The 23,807-nt window shown below is 37.2% G+C and overlaps 3 protein-coding genes across 4 annotated transcripts in view; 2 read left to right on the forward strand and 1 right to left on the reverse strand.

The window, feature by feature from the left end:
• LOC116253184 (probable calcium-binding protein CML17) overlaps positions 1-23,807 on the forward strand; it is a 29,048-nt gene that overhangs the window by 4,140 nt on the left and 1,101 nt on the right. The window lies entirely within an intron of this gene.
• On the reverse strand, positions 4,822-14,375 carry LOC116253000 (UDP-galactose/UDP-glucose transporter 5B-like). Of its 2 annotated transcripts, none has more exons than XM_031627686.2 (11): positions 13,612-14,375; positions 12,524-12,637; positions 12,335-12,427; positions 12,182-12,247; positions 10,239-10,337; positions 8,221-8,300; positions 6,915-7,027; positions 5,672-5,760; positions 5,477-5,563; positions 5,324-5,392; positions 4,822-5,234 (listed from the first exon to the last, which is right to left on the reverse strand). In XM_031627686.2, exons 1-11 carry the CDS (start codon positions 13,918-13,920, stop codon positions 5,028-5,030), a joined length of 1,326 nt encoding a protein of 441 aa, XP_031483546.1. In that variant the 5' UTR covers positions 13,921-14,375; the 3' UTR covers positions 4,822-5,027. The 2 variants fall into 2 exon arrangements, with proteins under 2 accessions (XP_031483546.1, XP_031483545.1); XM_031627685.2 differs by having other exon boundaries at positions 5,672-5,823.
• Positions 19,140-21,655, forward strand: LOC116253004 (uncharacterized). The gene is made up of 2 exons (XM_031627690.2): positions 19,140-19,458; positions 20,990-21,655. The coding sequence occupies exons 1-2, from the start codon at positions 19,219-19,221 to the stop codon at positions 21,173-21,175; spliced, it is 426 nt and encodes a 141-aa protein (XP_031483550.1). The 5' UTR covers positions 19,140-19,218; the 3' UTR covers positions 21,176-21,655.

Raw genomic sequence — 23,807 nt, forward strand, 5'->3', positions numbered from 1 at the left:
CGCAATAAACAGCACAGCCATCCTCACTCTTTCACGTACCTTCCTCCCTCTTTTTGTTACCTATCTTTCTACTGTAGAACCACAGGAAGAAATGACACTACCAGACAAAGATGCCAATCTACCATGTCCGAAGAAAATGGTGTCTCAGTGATTTCTGAGACTGTCGATCTCTTAAAGTAGAGGAGGCATGGCAGCAGCTGATTTACGAAGAAACGGGTGCTGCACATGAGTAATGGCATCGCAGGAGCCACCCGTGAATGGGGAGGAAAAATTTTTAGGCAGTTGGCCTTGGAATTAGGATGTAGAAACTAGGAACAACAGGTTTCTAGGAACAACAGGGGATGCTTCCAATCTCTCTGAAACTGGAAATTGGTAGTTGGTTCGTAGGCAGCCGCGTGGTGAGCACAGAGGAAGCTGTTCTTCCGCTTTTTACTAAAATTGGTTGGTATTTGATTATATATTGTAAAGATTAGTATTCAAAGTAGTTTAATACCAATAGATTATAGATGTTTCCTTCGTCATTCATATCAGTAAAAAATCGTAGTAATGAGTCAGTCACATTTGAAACAACATAATCTAGGGAATGTTTGGAGGATGGAGGATAAACAAGGGTTTGGGTCACACTAAAATTGGGTTAGAAAAAGGGTGTTTGAATGACATCCTCATCTAACCCAATTTTGTCAATACCTGATTTTATCAAAACAAGCTTTTTAATAATTTTACCAAAACATAAACATAGTTCACTCTTTTTCACAGGACCATATTTGCCAAGATTGGATTTTCCTCAAATCTAGTTTTGACGACACTCAAATATTCCAAAAACCTGGTATGGAGATTAACTGTTGCAAAAAAAACCTGGTTATGGATAGGGGTGGAGCAAGCTAGGGCACACTTGGGCCCTGGTCCTACCTTTTTTTTTTTTAAAAAAAAAGTTACAAGTAAACTTAAAAAAAATTTCAATTGTGCTATATAAAAATTTTGAAAAATGATATTTCAACCATAATCAAAATTTAGAAACTTTAATTCGCCCCGTCTCATGAAAAATTTCTAACTCCACCCATGATTATGGAGATAAACTGCCTGCAAAATCTAATTTTTGAGTGTCATCCAAATTTGCCCTCAGTTTTGTAAGAACCAAGTGTTTTTAGCAGTTTTGAAAACTTAATTTATTTGTTGAGGTAAGACACTCAAAACCTGGATTTTTATAAATAACCTTGCGGGGGTTGAAGTTTTGCATTATTTTTTACAAAACCAGGTTTCGTCATTACCATCCAAACACTCCAAAAACCAGGTTTGAAACACCCTTTTAGTTGCTATAAAATCTGATTTTCAAAATGGGAGTGAATAATCTGATCCACAGTACTAACTATTCATAAAAGCTGCATTGTAGGTGTATCATCTAAACACAAAAACCAGTTTTTAAAAACTTATCAAAAAACTTATTTTAGGAAACCAAGTTTTCACAAAATTGAATTTTGGAGGGTGTCATCTAATGCTCTCCATGTGTATAAGTTTATTTTTTTATTTTTAACTTACATGTGTTTTTTGGTGCATGTCTTCTTTCAACCGCAAAAACCAAAATAGGAAAAAAGAAAAAAAAAAAAGATTTGAGGTTGATAGAAAAAATAATGAACATAATAATGCTTTCTTTTAGGGCTTTCAGTCAGGCGGCATTTAATCACTAATTAGATCTGAGGGTATCTAAGACCTTATAATTTAGATTGATTTCTAACAAGAATCTGAAATCCTTTGCTAGGAAGTAGGAAGGTGCAAGGCTATACATTTGAAAATTTTGAATCTTTATGTCAGTTCTATGGACTTCAGGCTAATGGATTTATGGTTGGTTGAATCTGCTAACGGTATTATTATATTAATGACAATGAACATTAAACTGTGCTTTTTGATTAATTAACGATATTTAAAAGTTTTTTTTACTTCCCATTTCATTTCTGTCCAACAAGCGGGATAAGTAGTGCTTTCAGTTTTCCGAAAAATCTCCTGTGTGTTTTTTAGAACAACCGATCTTTGCCTTGGCTTCCATAGGCATACGGTTTGGCTGTGTTATATAACCTGTCTCTAGTTTGACTCGTTTGAGGAAGGGGGCGGCGATGGGGTTATGTTCTAGTACTATAAGGAGGTGGGTCCTATGTGCAAGTTCAAGCTCGTAAAAATATCACCACTTGATGCCAACACAACTCTAAACCTTGGAAGAAAGAGAAAAGGAGGTATCGATATGGAAGTTGAAGTATAGCAAGGGCGTCATTCTAAGACGGTGAAAGTAGCTCTGGACCCTAATGAATGGAGGGAAGAAGACAGAGTTTTGAAGTTTACTCGGATGATCGGATTACCTTCTTACTCACCCAAAAACAAAAATCTGTCTACTTGATTGATTGATTAGCACAACACTAGGGTTCAAAAAAAAAAAATCAAAAGAAACAAAAAAAATAAACTTATCCACATCTGGCTGTCCTACTCGCGGCATAGCTAGCAACCCAATGGAAGAGCCACATGGACATGTGTATAATGCAAAGGTGCATAGGCATGTGCATCTAACCAGTTTTGCTTTGCTGTGTGAGCTATGAGCTTAAGAGCACTTAGGTCATAGGACATGAAAGTGAGGATATTAGCTTGGGGTTCTAAACCTAAGTATGAAAGTGAAAATACAATTATATTTAGGGGGTGTTTGATTACCTTGTATCTGTGATTTGCTTTCGAGGGGGGGGCGGCAGCGGTGCTCGCTTCTTGCCGTTTATTGATAAAAAAAATGCAGATTTATGAACAAGAGAGAACGGAACCACAGAGGGTTCTAATCAGCAAACTTTCTGTTCACTAAATGGGTCTCAGCTGAAATTCTCTGCTACCCATCAAGCCAGCCTTTGGAGGTCTTATATCAGCCATCCAATGAAACCCTTTGTTGCGACATTGCAAAAAATGAAGAATAAAAGGAAAAGGAAAAGAAGAACACTAATTGCCCCATTTGTTTGAAAGAAGCTCTCCTAATCATCTAAATGAAGTGGATATGGTTATGGTCTTCACTATAGGGTGTGAACATTGTTTTTGACAATTAGACACCTGCTATACAAAATGGCAATCTTTCTCTACACTATTCAAAGGACATAAATCCAATGATGATGTCCACATCTTTCTGGATATTATCTCGCTTCGGTGACTCTGTGTGTGTATGTGTGTACGTGTGTGTATAAATTCAATGGGTGCTTCCATTGTGCATGCATAAGCTGAAGAAATTACTCGAATGGGCGTTGAGCCAGGTGATAGGAGATAACTTCAACTACAAGCCTTTGCACATTTTCATGGCATTCCAGTGGTTCATCCCCATCATTCTATTTGCAATTCAATTCGGTGGATGTTTTCTTGTTCTTTGCTTTGATATTAATTTCCAAGTTCTTTTATGTGATCAAGTGCATACTTCATCAACTAAGTTCTTTAGGGCATGTTCATTGCCTGAAATACTTTTCTAGGCGGCCTTTCCCTGAAGAAAATGTTCATAAAAGCCACACAGAAAGCTTTAAGTTGCAACAGAGAAGTCATCCACAGGTGACATGCCCCTAAAATTGCTCATTCCTTGAGGATTATTTCGTTAGAGTCCAATGTCCAGAAGACAGGGCTCACATCTCGACAAAAACAACCAATGATCTGTCCAATGCGGACTTGCCTTTCAAGATGAAAATTTTCCAAAATGTTCATCATCTTTTAAGAGGAAAACTTGAAAAAAACAAAGAAAAAGGTGAAAATATACCTATTTGATGGTGATAAGAGTCCTTAAGAATCCAAAGATGATGTCAATAGCATTCTGACTAGGTTGGGTTTGAGCCTAAGCCGCATGACTATGGGTATGACTAGGGTAAGGCTGCAAAGATATTGGTAAAAATACGATAACTTATGCGGGTATGGGGATACAGCAGTGTGTGTGTGTGTGTATATATATATATATATATAACACAAAAAAATCCAAGTGAAAGAAACAAATGATATAAATAAAAACATTATATTTTAATAAATAATAGCCCTAAAAGACAAATTGAAAACTGAGTTAGAAAAAATTAAACCGAATAACATTAACTAGTTTACATCAGATTCGAGATAAAAAAATATCAAGTGTGTCCAAATAGCCACTTTACGTGCAAATATGGTAACACAAGTTTACTGACCTTACTGACGTACCCATTTGACTTACATTTGAGCTTGCAAACCAAACAGGTCCATTTCCAACACTAGATCTAAAAGCAAGATCCATGTCCAACTCAGTTTACCTTCCTCAGCCATATCCCAATTGAACTGAAAGCCGGACAAGCTAGGTGTAGTAGAGGGCGAACCCTAATCAGATTTAAAAATGAAATCTAGTTCAAATTTAGGGAGATCTAAGTGTCGCTCTTGAAGCAGATAACTTGTGAAGTGAACGCACAATCCAATCAAATATAGAAACATATTCAGATACGCATAGGGTCAGTTCAGCTATAAGTTTTAGATACCATTTAGGAGAGGGAATAAAACAAAAAGTTAAGTCCGATCTAATTTCTTCTATTTTTGAACATCTGACAACTGCCCACCAGGTTAGGAGATTGAACTTGAGACCTCCAAGCTGAAGGTGTGCAAGAGTTCGATATCCATGGATAATTAAGGGAGCCTCTACCAGATCCCAGCCTCCGAATCAATAGCTGTCCTGTTTCCCTAACCAACAAAAAGATTAGATGCAATTCGAACCATAGGCCCACCAAAATTAGATTGGGTTCCGATTAAACAGTTACAGCCATTGGTTGATTGCCATCAAACACCAATCCCAGCCATAGGCTGTGCACTTGCATTATCTATATTCTGAAATCAACCATAAACTGATTTTAATATATATTAAGAATTCACGGATCAAGAGAACCAAATCAACAAACCAAAAGATGATAACAGAAAGAACAAAATGAAAATAAAGCTGAGGATGAACAGAAAGTACAAATTGCAATTATGTAAACATTGATGAGAACCATCTCCATTTCCTCAGGCCCGTGACTTGGGAATCAACCATCCTCGGTACTTTCTGACTGCATAAGTTGTTGGAGTTTTCTTCCCAAAGAAGCTTGTTTGTGTCTGTGGTCCTCATCTGATTGCCCAACATCCTCAATGACCATATAATTTGATTTGTCTTGGGCCTGAGTGGACTGCGATGCTTTTCGAGGTCGGCTCTTTAGAAAGCTTTTCGAATATAGAGATCCAAATACGATACCCTGTTTGAGCACAAGTAAGGTTATTGAGCTTCCTATAGTACTGGAAAGGTATTCTATCAACTCGTTGAGAGGGAAAGGATAATACTCACAGCACCAGCCATCTGTTCCCAACTCAAGGGATGTCCAAACCAAACACAAGATAACAAGATGCTCACCAACTGCAGTTTGATAAAAGGAGCACCTCAAAAGACCAGATTTTGAGAATCTACAAACAAGATTCAATTGGACAAAAACTTCCACACCTGTCTTGTCGTCATAATTGTCGCAAATGTCAAAGCCCCAAACGTGCGGATTGTGTAGGAAATGAAGAACTGGCTAAGTGTTGCTACCTACACATTCAGCCATCAGTTAGCTACCAAAGATTAACATTCTACAATAAGCATGAAATTATGCACTTTAAATGCCAGAGACCAACAAATTTGAGGTTTGAATCTCACTGTAGAGAGCAGTATAACATCAAGGAGACAATCTCTGTGACGATACACAAAATCTATGGCCAGCAGAAGATGTCCTTGCATGATGAGCCCTGAAACGAGCAAGACAATGAAGTCCACAAAATTCATAAGCTGGAGGATCATAGTGCTTTCTCCTGTGACAGCAATGCACAGAGTTATGCAGACCAAAGTGAACTAGTTTCAATTCTAAGCATTAAAACGTGATGCCTTTCTTTGTTCTTTAAAGGTGAACAGAAGAACAGAAACCCATGATTCCAGGCTCAAATGATAATGACATCTTGCTGTCTACAAGACACTAGGGACTGAAAACAATAATAATCTCTCAATTTGCTTCTGGTCTCCTCCCTTCGATCATTAGTAAGTATCCCTGTCTCCTACGTCCTTTTCATAGAGATAATCAAACTGCCATACTCATTGCCCAAAACCTAGAGTTCCATGGGTAAGCAAAGCACATTGAAATTGATTGTCAGTTGACAAGGGAAACATGCTTGAATTTTACTATCGTCTCACATACATGAATGTTGAGATGTAGTCAGGACCATGTGATTATGTATTCACAAAAGTCTACCTGCTTCCCAGATTCATGACTTCATGGACAAGGTTGGAATGGTTAAAATTATGTCATCTCAACCTGGAGGGGAGCATGGAAATAAAATATGTTGTGTTACTCAATTGTATGATATGTGTAACTTTAGGTCAGTGCTTTGATAATGGTTAACAATTTTTGTTTAATTCACTTGCTGCTACTACAATGCACAGTTATTGGAAGCATTGTATTAGGCCATTTTCAGAACAACTAAAGCCTACAAAAAGGATTGACCCTTTCATGCTGCAATAAGAATGCTGAGCCTAGTGCGCCATCTTCCCCTTCATTCTCTCTCTTCTCTTGTTCTGATAAGTTATAAGATTAAATGTATAAGCAGGCAAATTAGTATAGGTTAAATTGATATTTCGTCAGTACTTTGGCAATGATGTATGACATTGCTCTAGTTAAAGTCTTATGAACCCAAATATCATTCATTTTGTGTCCCCATTTCCCTATTTCTTTACAGAAAATAAATAGATTCTTTCTGCAAGACCTTGAGAATAAAAGCAATTTCATGCACAGGCACATGATAAATAAGATAGCACACCATATCTCAAACTAAAGAAATAATACAAGATAATAAAAACTAGATAGTAATACCATGGAAATGAAAGAAAAGGTATAGCATCAGTGACTCACCACTTAAGCTAAGAATACATGAGCATAATGTAGTATAGAATATTTGGTTGTAAATTTCCATATTATAACCCTTAAAAAGTTTGTCTTGGAATGTGCTGGTAAATCCATCAAACCTGTGAAGCATACAACAAAGGCCCCATGTAAAAAAAGTTGGATGGTTCAATTATGTTAAAGATTGGTGGATCAATAACACAAAAGTTCAGAATTCAGATTTATTAAAAGATGAAGAAATGAATACAATTATATAAACAACAGAATTAGAACTGCACAACACCAATATAGGAGGAAAAAGGAACATCGGAATCTGCACACCTAGATAAAGCATATACCACCAATAATGTGCCCCATCCACTTTCCAGAAGGAAGAAGTGCATTTCAAGATTGATGACCAGTGTAAGAAAGAAAACCAGTTTCCAACCCAAGAACTACATGAACCAATCTCCAATTTCCATTCAGTGGGCAACAACGATTCTGTTGATTATTTTAAATCGTGATTACTCAGTGCACTCTATATGGAAGTGTTCAGTCATCAAAACTCGACCACAAGGGCTTTTCCTGAGTCTTCTGAACTTCTTAAACTAGCACCCTACTTCCATTGGGATGACAACTCCTATTTATTAGAGGAAAAGAACAACCCCTCACAAAGAGAAAGGAGAAAATATAAAACCTGTGCTAACCATTTAAACATTTGAGCATCAAAATAACTTGAAAAGCCTTCAACTAGGTCAACTGATACTTCTTCCTAAAGCTTATCATTCACCTCATTGATAATTTGGGATGTGCAGGTATGTTTATTTGTTATTTTTTTCACCCTAAGCACTGCCAATAAAATCATCATGCTACTGTCCATCTGATGATAGTTGGAGAAGGCAAACCAAGCAAGGAAAAAAAGGGAAAACCTTTAAACACAAAAATGAGCCTAGGAAGAGGTCAGTGCCCATGTTTCTTGCATACATTTAGAAAAGAATAGCATTAACAAAGAAACCTGAGAACATGCACAATCCCTTGATGTCACCAACCAAACAGTCCGAGACTCTGAAACGTGACTGCATTACTTGATTCATGCCTTCAACATGAGCATATCAAGATAATTACTAGAGTTTCAACAGTTTAAACACTCTTCTTCATTCTCAAAAACTAAAAAGCAAAAACACGAAGCAGTAACTTGTTCACAAAACTTCAGTGGCCGTATAATTATTATGATCAAAGAGATAAGATTTTTCAAGTTTCAACATCTTACTGATTCGTTAAGAATGGTCAAACAAAAAACCAAGTTTAAATAGACAAACAAGAATACAAAAGGTACCCGAGATAGCCCATCATGAGAGTTACACCCCAAACCGTGCTCTCTCTTCCTGAGCTGTATGGATTAATGTCTCCCCCTGCCTGCACCAACAAAAAAAGATAAGGTGATTTTCTCCATTTTTGCTCCACCAACCCAATAACTTGACAATCGATATAACCATTTTGATTTTTTTTTCAAATCCTTTCTGTATGAAAAATAACAGCAAATGAACCATCCGATTAGGAACTGACAAGATTTCTTGCCAATAGAAACCTGAGAAACCAATAAACTAAAAAAAGAAGAAGTTGATTAAAATGGCCTAAGCAAATTCCTCATGTTGACTACATGGACACAGAAGTGGAGGATAGTTGGTTCGAAAGGCAAATAAGAACAAAAACAATATTAATGCAAAGAATGCACACAACCCAGGAGTATCCATGCAACCTCCTATGAAAAGACCTTTCATGCAAAATTATAGAGAGAACGTGGCTGCAATCAAAACATTCCATGACTAACATAATCCACCAGCCCAGTCTGCAAACTTTTAGTGAAAATGCTGCTGCTTTTGATGTCCTTGACATTGGACGTAGAAACAATTACGTCAACTAAACAAATATGCAAACATGAACAGACATGGGAAATGAAACTTAAACCTTTGTCACAGAATGGAATAGAACTCCACTGGTTCCTCACAAACATTTTGCTAATCTAACAGTCCTGTATAGCTACCAGTAAGAAGCCAATTTTATCGAAGTCCACATGCAACAAATTACCTCAACTTCACAATGAAATCAGAGGTGGGAGAAGACTTCTGACCAATCAGCTCGAGCTGTTCATTTGCTTGTTCTGGGATTGGGTTGTGATGGAGTAGAAAGAATAATGGCCAGTCTTAAAACCATAGCCATAAATGTCTTTCTATTGGTGAGATTTTTCTCAGGTATTTTTTGCCAAAGTATTTTTTTTGGGGAAAAAAATTGAATTTAGAAAAAAATAAAAAATCAAAATATTAGGTAAAAAATAAACTAATAAGAAGACATAAAAAAATGCCTAGTTAATGATAAAAATGATAAAGTAATAAGCATTACATTGTATCCTAAGTCACATGGGTACTTCAGTAAGGTCCATGTACCCGTGTCGCCGTACCCGTACCCAAAATAGGTACTTTGACACTTGTACCTATAGATCCAAACTGCTTAATTTTATTTTGATTTAATTTTTTCCACCTTACTTTTTATTTTATTTTTTAGATGTGAAAATTCGATTGATGTTCATATTTGACTAGGGGGCTGCTTGGTTGTCCATATATTTAAAGTTTTTCATAGGTTTCTTAAACACACTGCTGCAAGAGCCATTGATATATATTTTCTATGTTATTTATTTGTTTATGTTGATGTATATTTTTTATTTTGATACATATTTTCTAAGTATTTCTTATTGTTTATATATATATATACGGCCGTACCCTCACACCCAAGTTTTTTAAAAATGGTCAGTACCCGTACTCGCACCGGCACCCGTACCTATGTGACATAGATTGTATCTAGGAGGTCACATTAAATACCTAAAACAAGAAGAAATAAAACAATGAAACATAAGTTGAAAAAAATGAAAACAGAAAATAAAATAAAAAAATAAATGAAAAATCGCAATAAATTATTTTTAAATTTTTTTTTTTCAAAATATCGCTATTTTTCCCTTTTTTCGTTTTCTTCATTTTTTTGTTAATATCATGATCTTTTCAAAAATATCACACTATTTGTTAAAACAAGGGCATTTCAGTTAATCACAAATTCACAATAGCAAGGGGAACTATTTCACACCCATAAGAATCTTTTCCAGAAGTCATCAATTAACACCATTCAACCGAAAGATTGGTATGATGGTTTCAAGATACTCAAGAATAAGGCCACTTTTTCACAAGTGATTTGAGCTACTCAAAGTAATGCCATAACAGCCGTTTAAAATCATCATCCAAAAAAAACTTTTAGCTAGAAAACAGATGTCTGAATCTGCAGAAATATGAATTTGCCTATAATTACCGGATAGAGAATGAAAAGTGTACAACCAACAGTCACTAACACAGCCAATAGATATTCCTGCATGTTATATCGCTTTTGCATAATGAATGTACCCCAAACCTGCAAGACCAAAGTTAAGATCAGCAACAGAATGTAACTTTCCTGAAAAAAAAGCAAAAAATAAAATTGTCAATAACAATTGCAGAACTTGAAACATATTTATGTGACTGTGTTCCATATAGAGCAAAAGCAAGTACAACAGTATACATGTTTATGACATAGCCACAAATACCAGTAATATTTTGAAAATACTGTTACTTTATAGCCAAAAAAAGAAGGTTTTTAATGTACTTTTTGTGTTGTTTAAGGCACTTAAGCTACTTTAAACATATGACAAAATTTTTTGAAAAAAAATTGGTGGAAAATTCACAATTCATAATTTTTTCTGCTATTCTTCATATATTTTTTATTTAAAAAAATCCAAAAAAAAAACGAGAGAAAAGCTTCCTGAGAATGATATTTGTGACTGATTTATCAACTACATAAAGAAAATGCACTCCTGATCAGCAAAGCTGATTTTTCAATCACCAATTAAAATAAAGCCAGTACACATAACGTGTACATACAGTCAGCAATATTATCATCACATTTTTTTTTCCTACAAGAGATTGCTGGAACAGATTCAAGAAAGGCAGTCAGCTACGACTTCACAAGTGGAGCCAACAAGAGTGTCTTGATAAGTTTCTATCATATCAACTTTCTGAAGGCATAAATCATAATGCTAAGATGTCTGTGTCCATTACAGGAGCATGGCTAGCCTTTTCCACCCTATACCTTATGGGGCCAAAACTGACTTTGTTTGATAAGAGGTTGGAGTGTGGCACACAACAACTCAATGGAAATTGTGCCTGAAAGAAATGGTTGAATGCTAAGAGTAGCTTTAGCATTCATGCCTTCGCCACTTCCCTTATGTCTGGTGCTGGTGAAAGACTCTAACAGTATGAAAGCTAATAGGAACCTACAAAATGCGAGAACAGCTTTACTTTTCTCTCTTCCATGATTTCAAGCTCATTTTTCTCTTTCGCATTATTTTTGAGTTTTTTCCTTCCATTCTCTGGGTAAACTTTTTTTAATTTACAAAAGAAATAAGAAAAATCAATCCATAGAGAAAATTGAGAAAAAAAATCAGGAAAAATCATGAAAAAATGTTCTATATAAAAAATTCATCACATACATAATGTTCATAATTCATCATTCATAAGCCGTAATATGTTAACAATACATTAAGAAAATAAAATATTTATTTTCATAAAATAAATAAAAACCTATGGTAAACTTTTGAAAACAATAGAAATATACAATAAAACTTCAAGATGCAGTGTACTTTTTTGTAGAAGAAGAAACACAAAAGCCCTCTTTTTCTAAACAAATAGGTTTCCCACAAGCAAATCTCCCTTCAAACTGAAATTTTCTCTCTCAAATCGATGATTTATTCGAAATTTCTCCCTAAAACCACCCAAAACCCTCTCTCTCTCTCTCTCTCTCTCTCTCAGAGCTCTTATAAGTATTAGAAATGAAAGGGAGAAAGGGTTTTATAAAAGAAATAAATCAAAAGGAGCATCATGCCCCCCTTTTCTAAATATTGCACCATATCTTAGGATAGCATTAGTTTCAGTTGGATTGTACAATATAGCAGACGTATCATATGATATGAACAATACATCTTTTGCACATGTTATATCGTAGGTATCTTATACCTTTATATGATACGTATCATATGACATGCCTCCTTAACATACAATACAGATAACACTGGTTGAAACATCTCAAAATTAATACTAAAATAAAAAATTGTGAGTGCACAAATAGGTGTCAGCACAATTACGCAATAAGACAAGATAAATTAACATCTGATGAATAATAACAAAAAAAGACCATCTGACACAGTAATAAGGGCTTCTTACCATCACAGGTATCATCTTGGCACATTTTGCTAGGGTTTGAACAGGGAAGCTGACATATTTAAGAGCCTGCCACAATCATTTCATAGTCACCACAACATTAAAGTACTAACTATTAGTTGCTTATAGGAGAACAGCAAAAAGAAGATGTGTCACCTCATATTGGCATGTTGTTGTCAAGATGTTTGATACAGACACAGCACAATACTTATATAGTGGAGCCACAGGATCCAGGGCCTTTTTGTTAACCTGTAAAACGAAGGATTTACTAGCAAAGAATTAAGAGTTTAATGCTTTATAAGGTAGCTGATTGACAAATCCAGGAAGAAATTTGCCATAGCTTACCAGAACGGCACCTGCAGCTGCAGTTGATGTAGTAATACGGTTGCAGAAAACAATGAAAAGGGAGTACTTGAAGAACTCACGATCTTTACCATATGGAACTCTCATAATCCTTTCCTGGGGAATATTCGCTTGTCAATATGACATGCTATAACCAACCTTGCACTGGGACTAAATAATTTTTCATCACTAATGGGTCCCATGAAAACTGACAGGCTTCTTGAAAGTACAAAAGCAGAGTCACAGCGATCTGGAACACCATTGCTACTAGAATATTGCATACCTTAACTGGATTGAAAGTAGGAAAGGCTAATTTAACCAACACTACCTGCTCGACTATCTACAAATCCTCTCCTTCTATGCAAAGTCCTTATATAATTCCATAACAGGTAAAGACAGTTCAGCAGGCATTTTACCAACTATGTCACACGTTATTAACATACGATTATTTATATACTTCATGATCTTACAGTAAGACTACACTTTCCCCATTAGCAAGAAAACGAAACGAAAAATAAACCGTCTGTTATTTGTGCGTGAGTTTTAATAACCACGACCAACACCAATAAACCATCAAGAAAGAATTACAAACAATCTCGCTCGAGGAAACCTAACAAATGTCACGAGATAGAGAACACAATTATCGTGAATGCGCACTTTTTTGAATGGCATAAAATTTACGGCGGGAAATGTAGTTTTCCAAGAAAATTTCCACCTCTAACTACAGATTACAGCTAGGACTTGGGAGGCGGACGGAGCCGAAGGAGATTGAAATAAAAATTGGCTTGGACATCCATGCAACTACTGCCCTGCACACATAGCCAGAACTTTTACATACATAATTTTTTAACAAGAATCATGCCAATGATGGCAGAAAGGTGTATGAAGCCTTGTTTAGATGCATCGATGAGAAAAAATGAGAGTTGAATCCATTTTCAGGCATACGATCGAACGCTTGGTTGCCAGAGAACTGCACCTTTTTGGCCCTACCAACACCCGACTATGAGTTTCCCTCTCGTTTTTCCCCGCGACTCCCGAGCATCTAAGCGACACAGGAGCAGCATTATCCAGGGAGGTGAATTGGGTAGTACCTGAAGAACTCCATAAATAACCAGCGTGACCATGATCCCTCCCACGGAGATCACCCATTTGAGCAGCGTCCTCTCCGTCTCTGAAGCACAACCGGGACCAGCGTCGATCAAGCCGCGCGGGTGAGAAAGAGGGGAACCAGTGTTGGCAGTCGCGGCTTTTGTCGCCATCGACGTCGTCTTGGCTTGTGATGGTGGTGATGATAGCAATGATGGTGGCAGTTCATTGGAGGTGGGAGTGAGTGGAGCAGCGGAGCTCCTTGTTCTTAGTCCCCTTGTTCTTAGTCCCATTCTGCTGCTGTCCTGCATCATGCCTGGGAAACAATGAGAGGGATGATAGGGCAATATCCGACACAGCCATCCTCTCTCGTGTACCTTCCATCCTCTCTCTCGTACCTTCCTCACTTTTTTTTGTTACCTAACTTTCTACTGTAGAACAGAAAGGGCACTGCCAAAGATGCCAATCAACCATGTACGAAGGCAATGGCGTGTCGGCGATTTCTGAGACCGTCGATCTGTAAAAGTAGGGAAGGCATGGCATGGCAGCAGGTGATTTACGAAGGAACGGGAGCTGCACAGGATTAATGGCGTCGTGGGAGCCACCCGTGAATGGGTAGGCAAAATTTTTAGGCAGTCGGCCTTGGAATTGGGATGCAGAAACTAGGAACAGCAGGTGATGCTTCCAATCCCTCTGAAACTAGGAATTGGTAGTTGGTTCGTAGGCAGCCGCGTGGTGAGCACAGAGGAAGCTGTTCTTTCGCTTTTTACTAAAATTGGTTGGTATTTGATTATATATCGTAAAGGGTAGTAATCGAAGTAGTTTAATACCAACAGATGTTTCACTTTCATACTGAAATAAAAGTTTGTCATACATTTGTCCTTCGTCATTCATATCAGTAAAAAATCGTAGTAATGAGACAGTCACATTTGAAACAACGTAATCTAGGGGATGCTTGGATGATAGAGGATCAACAAGGGTTTAGGTCGCACTAAAATTTTTTATCGTTGGGCATTATAAACAATAGCTGCTTCGCCATTTTAATTAACGACCTTTAATGTTCCTTACTTTAAGAATGCTGCATGCAGAACTTAAAAATAATTTTCATGAAATTAATATTCTTTTCAAATTGTTGGTCGTGGCAAAGGCTGCATTTATTTTCGAAATAGGTAAAGAAAGTGCTAATATTTAATTGGTATCACAAGAAAAACAAAAAAATAATAAGTTTATAACCTTAAAAAAAATGACATGCTTAAAAACAATAAAAACAAAGTAGATATTGCAAGTTACTATTTAAACAATAAAAACATAACACATCAATGTCTTCTTCTCCAATATTATAGCAGGTCATTATTTAGAAAGAAAAACAACCAAGTATAGATACATAAAAAAAATATCAAAACCAATCTCTCTCTCTCTCTCTCTCTCTCTCTCTCTCTCTCTCTCAACCTTTTCAATATCAAACATGGAAATGTTTTTGGCTTTCTTATTTTATCGACATCGTTGAGATGGCCCTCCGTGATTGATTGTTACCTAAAAGTATAAGAAAGTTTGCATAGTAAATGTGCTATATTTCTTTCTTTATTTTTCCTTTTTATAGCATATTTGTAATGAAGCTTTTTTATTTTTATTTAGGTAACTTAAACTTACCATACACTAGGGGATGAAAAACGCATTCTTAAAATTACAGATACAGGGCCAACTGAGAAAAAGCTCACAGAAAAATGCACTCTTAAAAGTACAGCGACAAGAGAACACTCTTAAAAGTTTAAATATAACGATTTGATTTAAATTAAATATCCATTTATAAAACAAATGGCTTATTTGCCAACATCACATCATACAACGACGAATAATAATTTTCCCAAGAGAACATGTCACAAATTTGAAAAAACTGTTCATTATTATGCAATTGATTTATAGTAATGAATTGAATTAACAAAGTCCTCATTCAACCAATGAAAGTATGTTGCCATTACAGAAGTAGTATGGAAATTTATGTTGAGAAGTGGTGTTCACTCCCTTGAGTAGAGATTACATGAGTTGGATGATGACCGTAAAAATCTATTTATTTAAATTAAGGTTAGGCATCGGGCCTGCCGGTTTGACCCTCGAAACTCAGGCATGAGCTCGGCCCGACCATTAAAACCGAGGTTCAAGCTGGCCCAATTAAATTAAAAATATATTGTTAATACAAAATAATATATAAATATAATTAATTATAATAAAATATTATATATATATATGTAAATTAACAAAATAAATATTTAAAAAATAATAATTGGGCCCATCGGGACTTATTGAGCCCAACTGGGCCAGCCCGATAAATTTTTTTCCGAGACCGAGTCGGGCTGGGTACCGGTTACCTATAGGCTGCTCCGCTCGATGCCCAACCTTAATGGACTATGACTTTTAGTTGAGATAAAAAAAATCATGAGGAACTTTGTGCTACGGATCCTTTTCTTTCATTTATTAGTTAAGGCTATAAATAGAGGTTGATGCCTGTATTCAAGTTCTCTAGATATCTGCTGGCAAATGATAGTTTAGAAATATCTTTCACATCTTTCTTCTTTCCTCCATCTTTTTTTTTTTTTGGTTTTTTTAAACTTTCTCAACAGGATATAAGACTTAAGTCATGGCCGGGGTAGAGGCAAGTGTGGGCATTTGTCCACACAGACCCATAGAAAGTGCCTTTTTTCATATTGAAATTTCACCTTATTTTTTCTACCTTTTAAATATTTAAAATCATATAACTAGTGCTTCTTAGCCAGAGCAAAATAGTAAAAGTTTACACCTGATCAAAAAGTTGTAAGAAACAGCTAGGGGATCGTTTCACAAAATACACATAGTTTTAGATGCACTTTAAAACCGCTCCTCAAGCTTCGTTTATAGCTGAAAATTGCACATAATCTTTACTATTGTTAAAATGTCCTTTTGATTAATTTGTTTATTGGGAAAACACAAACTTATTTGGAAATATTTAAATACGATGATCCACCGGGCACAGCTAAAGTGGTTGATAAAAAATACTCAACATAATAATGCTTTCTTTTAGGGCTTTCAGTCAGGCGGCATTTGATCACTAATTAGATCTGTAGACTTAAAGGTAATGGATGTATGGTTGGTTCAATCTGCTAAAGGTATTATTGTATTAATGACAATGAACATTAAACTGATGCAAAGTGCTTTTTGTTAATTAACTATATTAAAAAGGGTTTATTTTTCTTCCCATTTCATTGCATTGCAACAAGCAGGATAAGTCGTGTTTTCTCCTAAAAATCTTGTGTGTTTTTCAGAACAACCGATTGGCCGGCGGATTTGGACTGCGCTATATAATGTGTTTCTAGTTTAAGTCGTTTGGAGAGGGGGCCGGGGAGGGGGTTATGTTCATATTACTATAACGGGGTGGTCTTATATGCAAGTTACAATATAGCTTTGGACCTAAGTTACAATATAGCTTTGGACTTTGTAATAAAGCGAAAAGAGATACTGATATGCAAGTTGAAGTATAACAGGGGTGTCATCCTAAGATACTGAAAACAGTCATAGACCCCATAAGGGGATGAAAAAAAGGAGTCAAGAGTTTTGATGTTTACTCGAATGATTGGATTACCTTTTTATTCATCCAAAAATAAAGAGAGAGAGAGAAAAAAAAAAAGAAAAATCCATCTAATTGATAGATTGATTAGCACAATGCTAGGGTTCAAAAAAAAAATCAAAAGTAAACAAAAAGAAAATAAAACTTATCTCCTCCTTGCGGCGTTGCTAGCAATCCAATGGAGGAGCCACATGGACATGTGCATAATGCAAAGGTGCATAGGCCTATGTATATAACCAGTTTTGCCTAAGTGAACAATGAGATTAAATTGGGGTTTTAAACCTAAGTATGAAGGTGAAAATACGTTATATTTAGGGGGTGTTTGATTACCTTGTATTTGTGATTCGCTTTCGGAAAAGAATTCTCTGCTACCCATCTTTTGCAGAAGTTATATTATTGTCTGAAATCACAAAAAACAGATGTAAGGGGTTGGCATCAAGCCAGCCTTTGCAGACGTTGATAAGGTTGAGATACATAGTTTAAGAACTTTCCTGCTGCAAGTTAAAGGCCATGTTGCATGTGATCCCCTTCAGCCTTTCTTCTCCAGTCCCCAGTCCCCATTGTTAGCTTTCAAGAACATGGGGTCATCGTTCCAACTAAGGCTGGGCACCGGACCGGGTCGCCGGTGGATACCCGGTATCCGACTCGACTCCGGCCGGAGCCCAGGCCCCAAAAAAAAGGAAATATATTTTTAAATTCAATCGGGCCAAGCTGGGCTCGGGCTCAAGTTTTAATGGTCAGGCTGGGTTTGGGCCCAAGTTTCAGGCGTTGGGCCGGCTTGATGCCCAGGATTAATTTCAACCCATGTTTCCCAAAAATTGCAAGCATTATGTAACCATCCAGTCTTCTTGAATGGCGTACGTTCACCATTTCGAACCAGTGAACAACACGAACAATGCACTCTCCCTTGTTGTTTTTTTACGATTGATGCTACCCGCTACCCCCAACTCAGTGGTGGAGGCACATATGGGCTAGTGTGGCCAGTTACTTATACCAGCCTACATAAATCCGAATGTTTTTATATTGGTACCTCATGATCATTTCATTGTTCATATAAGGACTGCCCCTTAAAAGTTCTTGATGCATTAATATTTCAAAGGTGTTCCTTGCATAGATTCTGAAAACTACCATGAATATCAAGAAATTTGAGGCTCTCTTTTTAATTGAATGAGTTCAACTTATTATTACATTCATATTGACCTATTCAAGGGATTGAAGTCACAAGTTAATATGAATATGAATAGGATTTAAACAATTCATTTGATCTCTTATAATTAATACAATGTGTTGAACTTCTTGTTTTATTTATATTGATTGACTTAAGAGGTTGAAATTACAAGTTTGTATGAATGTGAATGGTATTTAAGTCATTCATTTAGTCTTTTATAGTTAATCTAATGACTTGTTGATACATTTATATAGAATGATTTAAGGTTTCTTAGTCTAAAGAAGCCATACTGTTAAATGAAAACAGTCCTTCCAACACTTGTCTATTGCTCTATCTTTAATTCTCCCTTTGTGCCTCCATGCCTTGGATTAGGTTGGGTGGGGGGGGGTTTCACTTAAAATGCATAATTATAACAAATTTTGAATTAGAAAACAATGTATTTAAGATCAAATTACACTTAAAATCCAAAGATCTTAAATTATAAGGAATGAGTTCTGACTTTGAGACCTATGGTTTGAAGATGCTAAGCCAAGACATTCATAGTGTAATCCATGATTCTAAATCCTTGTTAGAAGTCGAAGATCTAAAATCTTAGAGTCTAAAATATCATCTCCAATTTAAGATTCAAGGAAATCAAACAACTTAGATTTGAAAGCCTTATATTTCATTGAAACCCACATTGCGGTAAACAAACCTTGCTTTACAGTTATTTGAGTTGGACTTGGCTGTAGATCGGGCTTTGAGTGCTAAATAAAGACCGCATTGGACCCTCACCTGGTTAGACACGCGACCCAGCCACATCCGCTAGGAATCGTTGGCCAGTGAGCCGCAAGGTGGAAGAAACCGATGGCCTCCCTTCTGTTCCGCTTCTCCCCCTCATCCATGGCGGCCCTCGTTCGTGGAACCGCGCCATCTCCTGCCATTATCTTAACAAGCCGTCCTTCGCCAATCTCCAGATTCGCCTGTAGCTCTCGAAACTGGTCGAGGAAATCGAAGTGTATAAGGCTGTCCAGAGATCGGATAAACCAGCAACCCGGCGAGGATGAGGAAGAAGAAAGAACGAAGTTAGCTGCGTTCTTCTCTCCGGTGAGCCTCTAATTCTTCATTTTCCGTTGATATGAATCAAAACAGCCGATGCCCATGTGTTGTTCTCCGGCGAGCCTCTCGGAAAATTGGTAAGCAACACCACTTTTCGCACTACCAACTACACAGAGCCCATCGCTGGTGTTTCCATCACCATAAAAATTGTATTTCAAACCAGAAGCTTTAGCATGCCAGTAATTTGCAATTGCCGTGGGTTTAGGAGGAATCCTGTTAAAATATTGTCTGTCAGCAACTTCCTTCCACCAGGGGCTTTGGAAAAGCCGTTGCTTCTATCCAAGACCACAATCCCGCCTCAGTAGCAGGGCCAGAAGTTTTGACCTATGCATAGAACAAACGTAATTATTCTAAGGAACATTATGGCAGAGTAAACGAAACAAATACTTGGTTCTAGCATACCTCTGCCTCAATTTTTTCATGAATAACAGTAATCAGCTGCACCATACTCTGATTAAACTTCTGAAGTTTAATCATCTTTTTATCTTCTGAAGCTTCCTAATGAGCATATTAATTGGAAATATTTGATCTTTGCTTTCCTAAGATTAGATGGAACTTGACACAGTGATCCTTGTTTTTCTTCCTTTTCTGGTTTACTGTCAGTAGGAATGCTTCAAGGTGCATTCTTCGAAGGCTAAGATCTATAAAAAATATAGACATAATTCAGAAACATCGGTAGGTCCTGCATTTCCTTTAGTAGTCAATGATCGTGTAGGTGATAGACCTTCAGAAAGGACTAGACAGGTGCTTGAAGCAGATAAAAAACAGTAAATGAAAAAAAAAATAAGAGGAAGGAGGGGAGGGAAAAGAAGATGGACAAAAGAAAAGTGAAAAAAAAATGTAAAAATGTAAAATTGAAGAAAGAAAAGTGCGGCATTTTCTTTCACTTGGGCACCTGTACCTAGGTGGTCCAAATTAGTCGAAGGGATACTTCTTTTGCTAATACCTTTATTTTAGTTTCTCATAGAATCCATCTACAACGGGTCTGGATGACAGACCATTTTCTTCTAGTCCTTGTTTGGTTGCTAAGTTTTGTTGTCGTTCAGTTATACAAGATTACAAGTTTACAATGTTGGCTATCAGGGAATAACAAGTCATGTACGGGAAGGAAAAGTCTAGATAGATCCGTTGATCTGTTAACCTTGAAATCCTTCATCTGTTTATGGTTTGCATCAATCTCCCTTGTTGGAAGGCTTGTTAGACTTGTCCAATGCTAGAGCAGGAAGCAAAGGGAATTTATCTTGAATACAAAGGGGAACATGTAAAAGTTAAAACTCCAGAGAAATTCTGCTTCAAGTATCAATATGTATTCTTGCAGGAAAATTCAAATTGCCTATATCTATGTCCCTTCACTGATTTGACTTTCCATAAGAAGTCATGGAAATTCATGAGAATACATCACGACAGTTACTTTCAATGCATTGATGATCTGGCTTCAAGAATTTCAGTCATCTTCCTACTTCGAGTTACTTAAGCAAGTCTTGGTCTGCATTTTCTGATTCTGGTTATTTTGCTGCAGGAGGATTTGGGGTACTTATGGAAATTGCTGACTGGTTCTGTTCTTGGGTCTGTGTTAGTGAAGTATGGCAGCGTTCTTGTACCAGAAATTACAAGACCAAACATTACACAGGCGCTGCTAATGATTTTTCTGCCGGTGGTTGTCAGTGTTTTATTGCTGATAAATGCTAGTTCCAGTGACAGTTGAGACACAGATCACTGTTTTATATAACACATTCACCTGGGAAATTTTCCAAAACATGTCACTATGTTATATATATATAACATCTGGTAGAGGTTTCATCTGACTCATATACACCCCTAGCAGATGTTGGCAGGGTATTGAACCTTTGACACTCTGCAACTTGAACATCTCAAATCTGACCCCTAGCATGGAGGCTTGCAATTTGAAAGTCTCAATACTACTGTGCTTCAGTTAGGCAGCTGCAGATGTCTACCATTGAGGTCAGATTGCAAAAATGGGAGCAGAAGATTCAGCAGGGCAGTATAGATTGTCAAGGTGCACATTTTCTGAATTTTGCTACCAAGTTTCTGCATCCAATGTTGGGAATCAACCCATATGGGTCTACCCTTGCTAATTAATCAGATTGCTTACCACTTCAATTAAAAACTACTGTAAGATCAAATACAGGAGCTGCCGTTGATTATAATCACCATTAGATGTCCATTTTGCTCATCCTGGAGGGGAAAACTGCTGCCAAAGCCAAGGATCTCTACTAGAGTTCGAGTGTGTGTGTCTGCGTGCATGCGTGTGTATGTACAACAGATAAGAGGCTACCTGAATACATCATAATCACTAAAATGTGCGTTAGAGTTACTGAAAACAAATCTGATTTGCAGTATGTAATGGAATAAATGACAGTTGTATCTTCGTTGTGACTACCAATCCAATAATTCCGGGTTCCTGATTCATTCCCATGTAAGTGGCCTCAGCAACTAAACTGATCGAATGTAGCCATTGCCATACTTGTCTAATCAGATAGAATCAGATTCAGCACTCATTTGAATTTGGTTACAAAATCCTGTGTTGGAATTGAACTCTGTCATTGTCTGGGCAGAGACTTTCTTATCAAATTCGATTGACGGGATCCGGATCGGAAGGTGGTCTCAGGCATATATCCCAGTCATTGACATCCCTTGCTGTTTAAGTGGGTACACAATTTAACGTACGGTCAATGCGGGGGTACATCAAACATTTGCTGGTCGTCGCTGCCAACTCTTGAAAAAGCCCTTTTCGATCAATGGCCTCTTTCTTCCTGGCATTTCACACAGGAGACGAACAGAACAGACTTGACTTGATTCTATCAGTTGTTTGGGCTTCAATTCTGGTGGGTGCATATTCTCCACTTGTATGACTAAGTCGGAGGAGACTCGCGCAAAGTCTAAAGGCTAAGACTATGCCCAGTAGGAACCTAAACATTGTGGCTCTTTAAGACCAGAGTTATTTGAGCGACTTCTCTCTTATTAGGAAAGTTCTGTTTTCATGATATTCACATGCATGGGTCCAGGGGTAGAGCTAGGAATTTTTCATGGTAGGCTGAAATATAAAAGACTAACATCAATTAATTAAAAAATTTTAAAGTTTACATGTAAAACTTTTGTTTATGAAATTTTGAAGGGGGAATCAAGATCCCTGCATGGGTCCACTTTGAAATTTCGTGTGATGCTATTGAACGCTGATGCCATGCACGCTGCAGGCGGAAGGAGAGGGGGGACGGTTCCTTCTCCCCTTCCCACACGGTAGAAAGGGGGTGGGGAATCGTCCTCCCTTGCCGCCTGACAGCAGCGGCCACGCGGCCGGTCAGCGCCCACCCCCTTCTCTTCTGCCTTCAAAAATCAAGGCCGAGGCAAAAGCGGTTGGGGGATTCCCACCGTTGGCGGCGCCGGCCGACCTCTTCCGTGCCACCATCTAGCGACAGGGGCGACGAATCCCCCTCCCATTTCCTTCCTCAACATGCTAGTGGAAGGAGGAGGGAGATTCTCCGCTGCCGGACAGCAGGCCGCCCACTGTCCAGTGGCAGGGCGTCCAACGTCTGGAGATGGTGGCAGCAACCGTTCGGACGGCGGCAAGTGGCCGTTCTCTTTCCACCACAACTTCAAAAAAAAAAAAAAAAAATGCATTGATTGAGCCATCAAAATCTGTTCATAGTCTATATATATATTAAAAAACTGAAAATAATCGGTATAACTAGCCACTGTTATAATATATGGACGGATTCTGTTCTGTTGAAAGACTGAAAATTTTCATGAGTAGACTTTACAAGGCCGACGGCCACCGTTCCGGAGATTTGTCAAACAGGCGATGGTCGTTTTTTTATTTCTCCAAAGCCCCTTTCATGTGTACGGCGAGACGCATTCAAACCTTCAATTCTACTTTGACCTAAAGTTAGCGCTCTTTTTTGAAAATTTTCATTTAACGGCTTTTCTCTTTAACAACAAGACTCACATTTCGAAGTTATAGGTACAAGCTTCGCTTTTGCTAAGAAGTGGAGCCAGAATTAACTTAAAATCTTCTCAAACGATTTGATCATAACTCGGTTTTTTTAGACCGACCCTCATGAAATGCTGTAACATTTGTTCGAAAGAATGTTCCTTTACTCTTATTGAAAAGAAAAAAAGTGATATAAGGGTACATGTACAATTCTAATCTACCAATCCTGGGCTTTTATTTTATGGGGTCAACGATTGTTTGTTTTATTTGAATAAAGTAGTAAGACCAGTTATTAAAAAAATGTTTTCCAAAATCTTTTTGTCTTTTTTTTTAATTTTCAATTTTATTTTTACAAAAGGTTTTCTTTTTTTATTATGAATTAAAGTTA

This window comes from Nymphaea colorata, chromosome 4 (assembly GCF_008831285.2).
Source record: "Nymphaea colorata isolate Beijing-Zhang1983 chromosome 4, ASM883128v2, whole genome shotgun sequence".
In the NCBI taxonomy this organism is placed as follows: domain Eukaryota; kingdom Viridiplantae; phylum Streptophyta; class Magnoliopsida; order Nymphaeales; family Nymphaeaceae; genus Nymphaea; species Nymphaea colorata.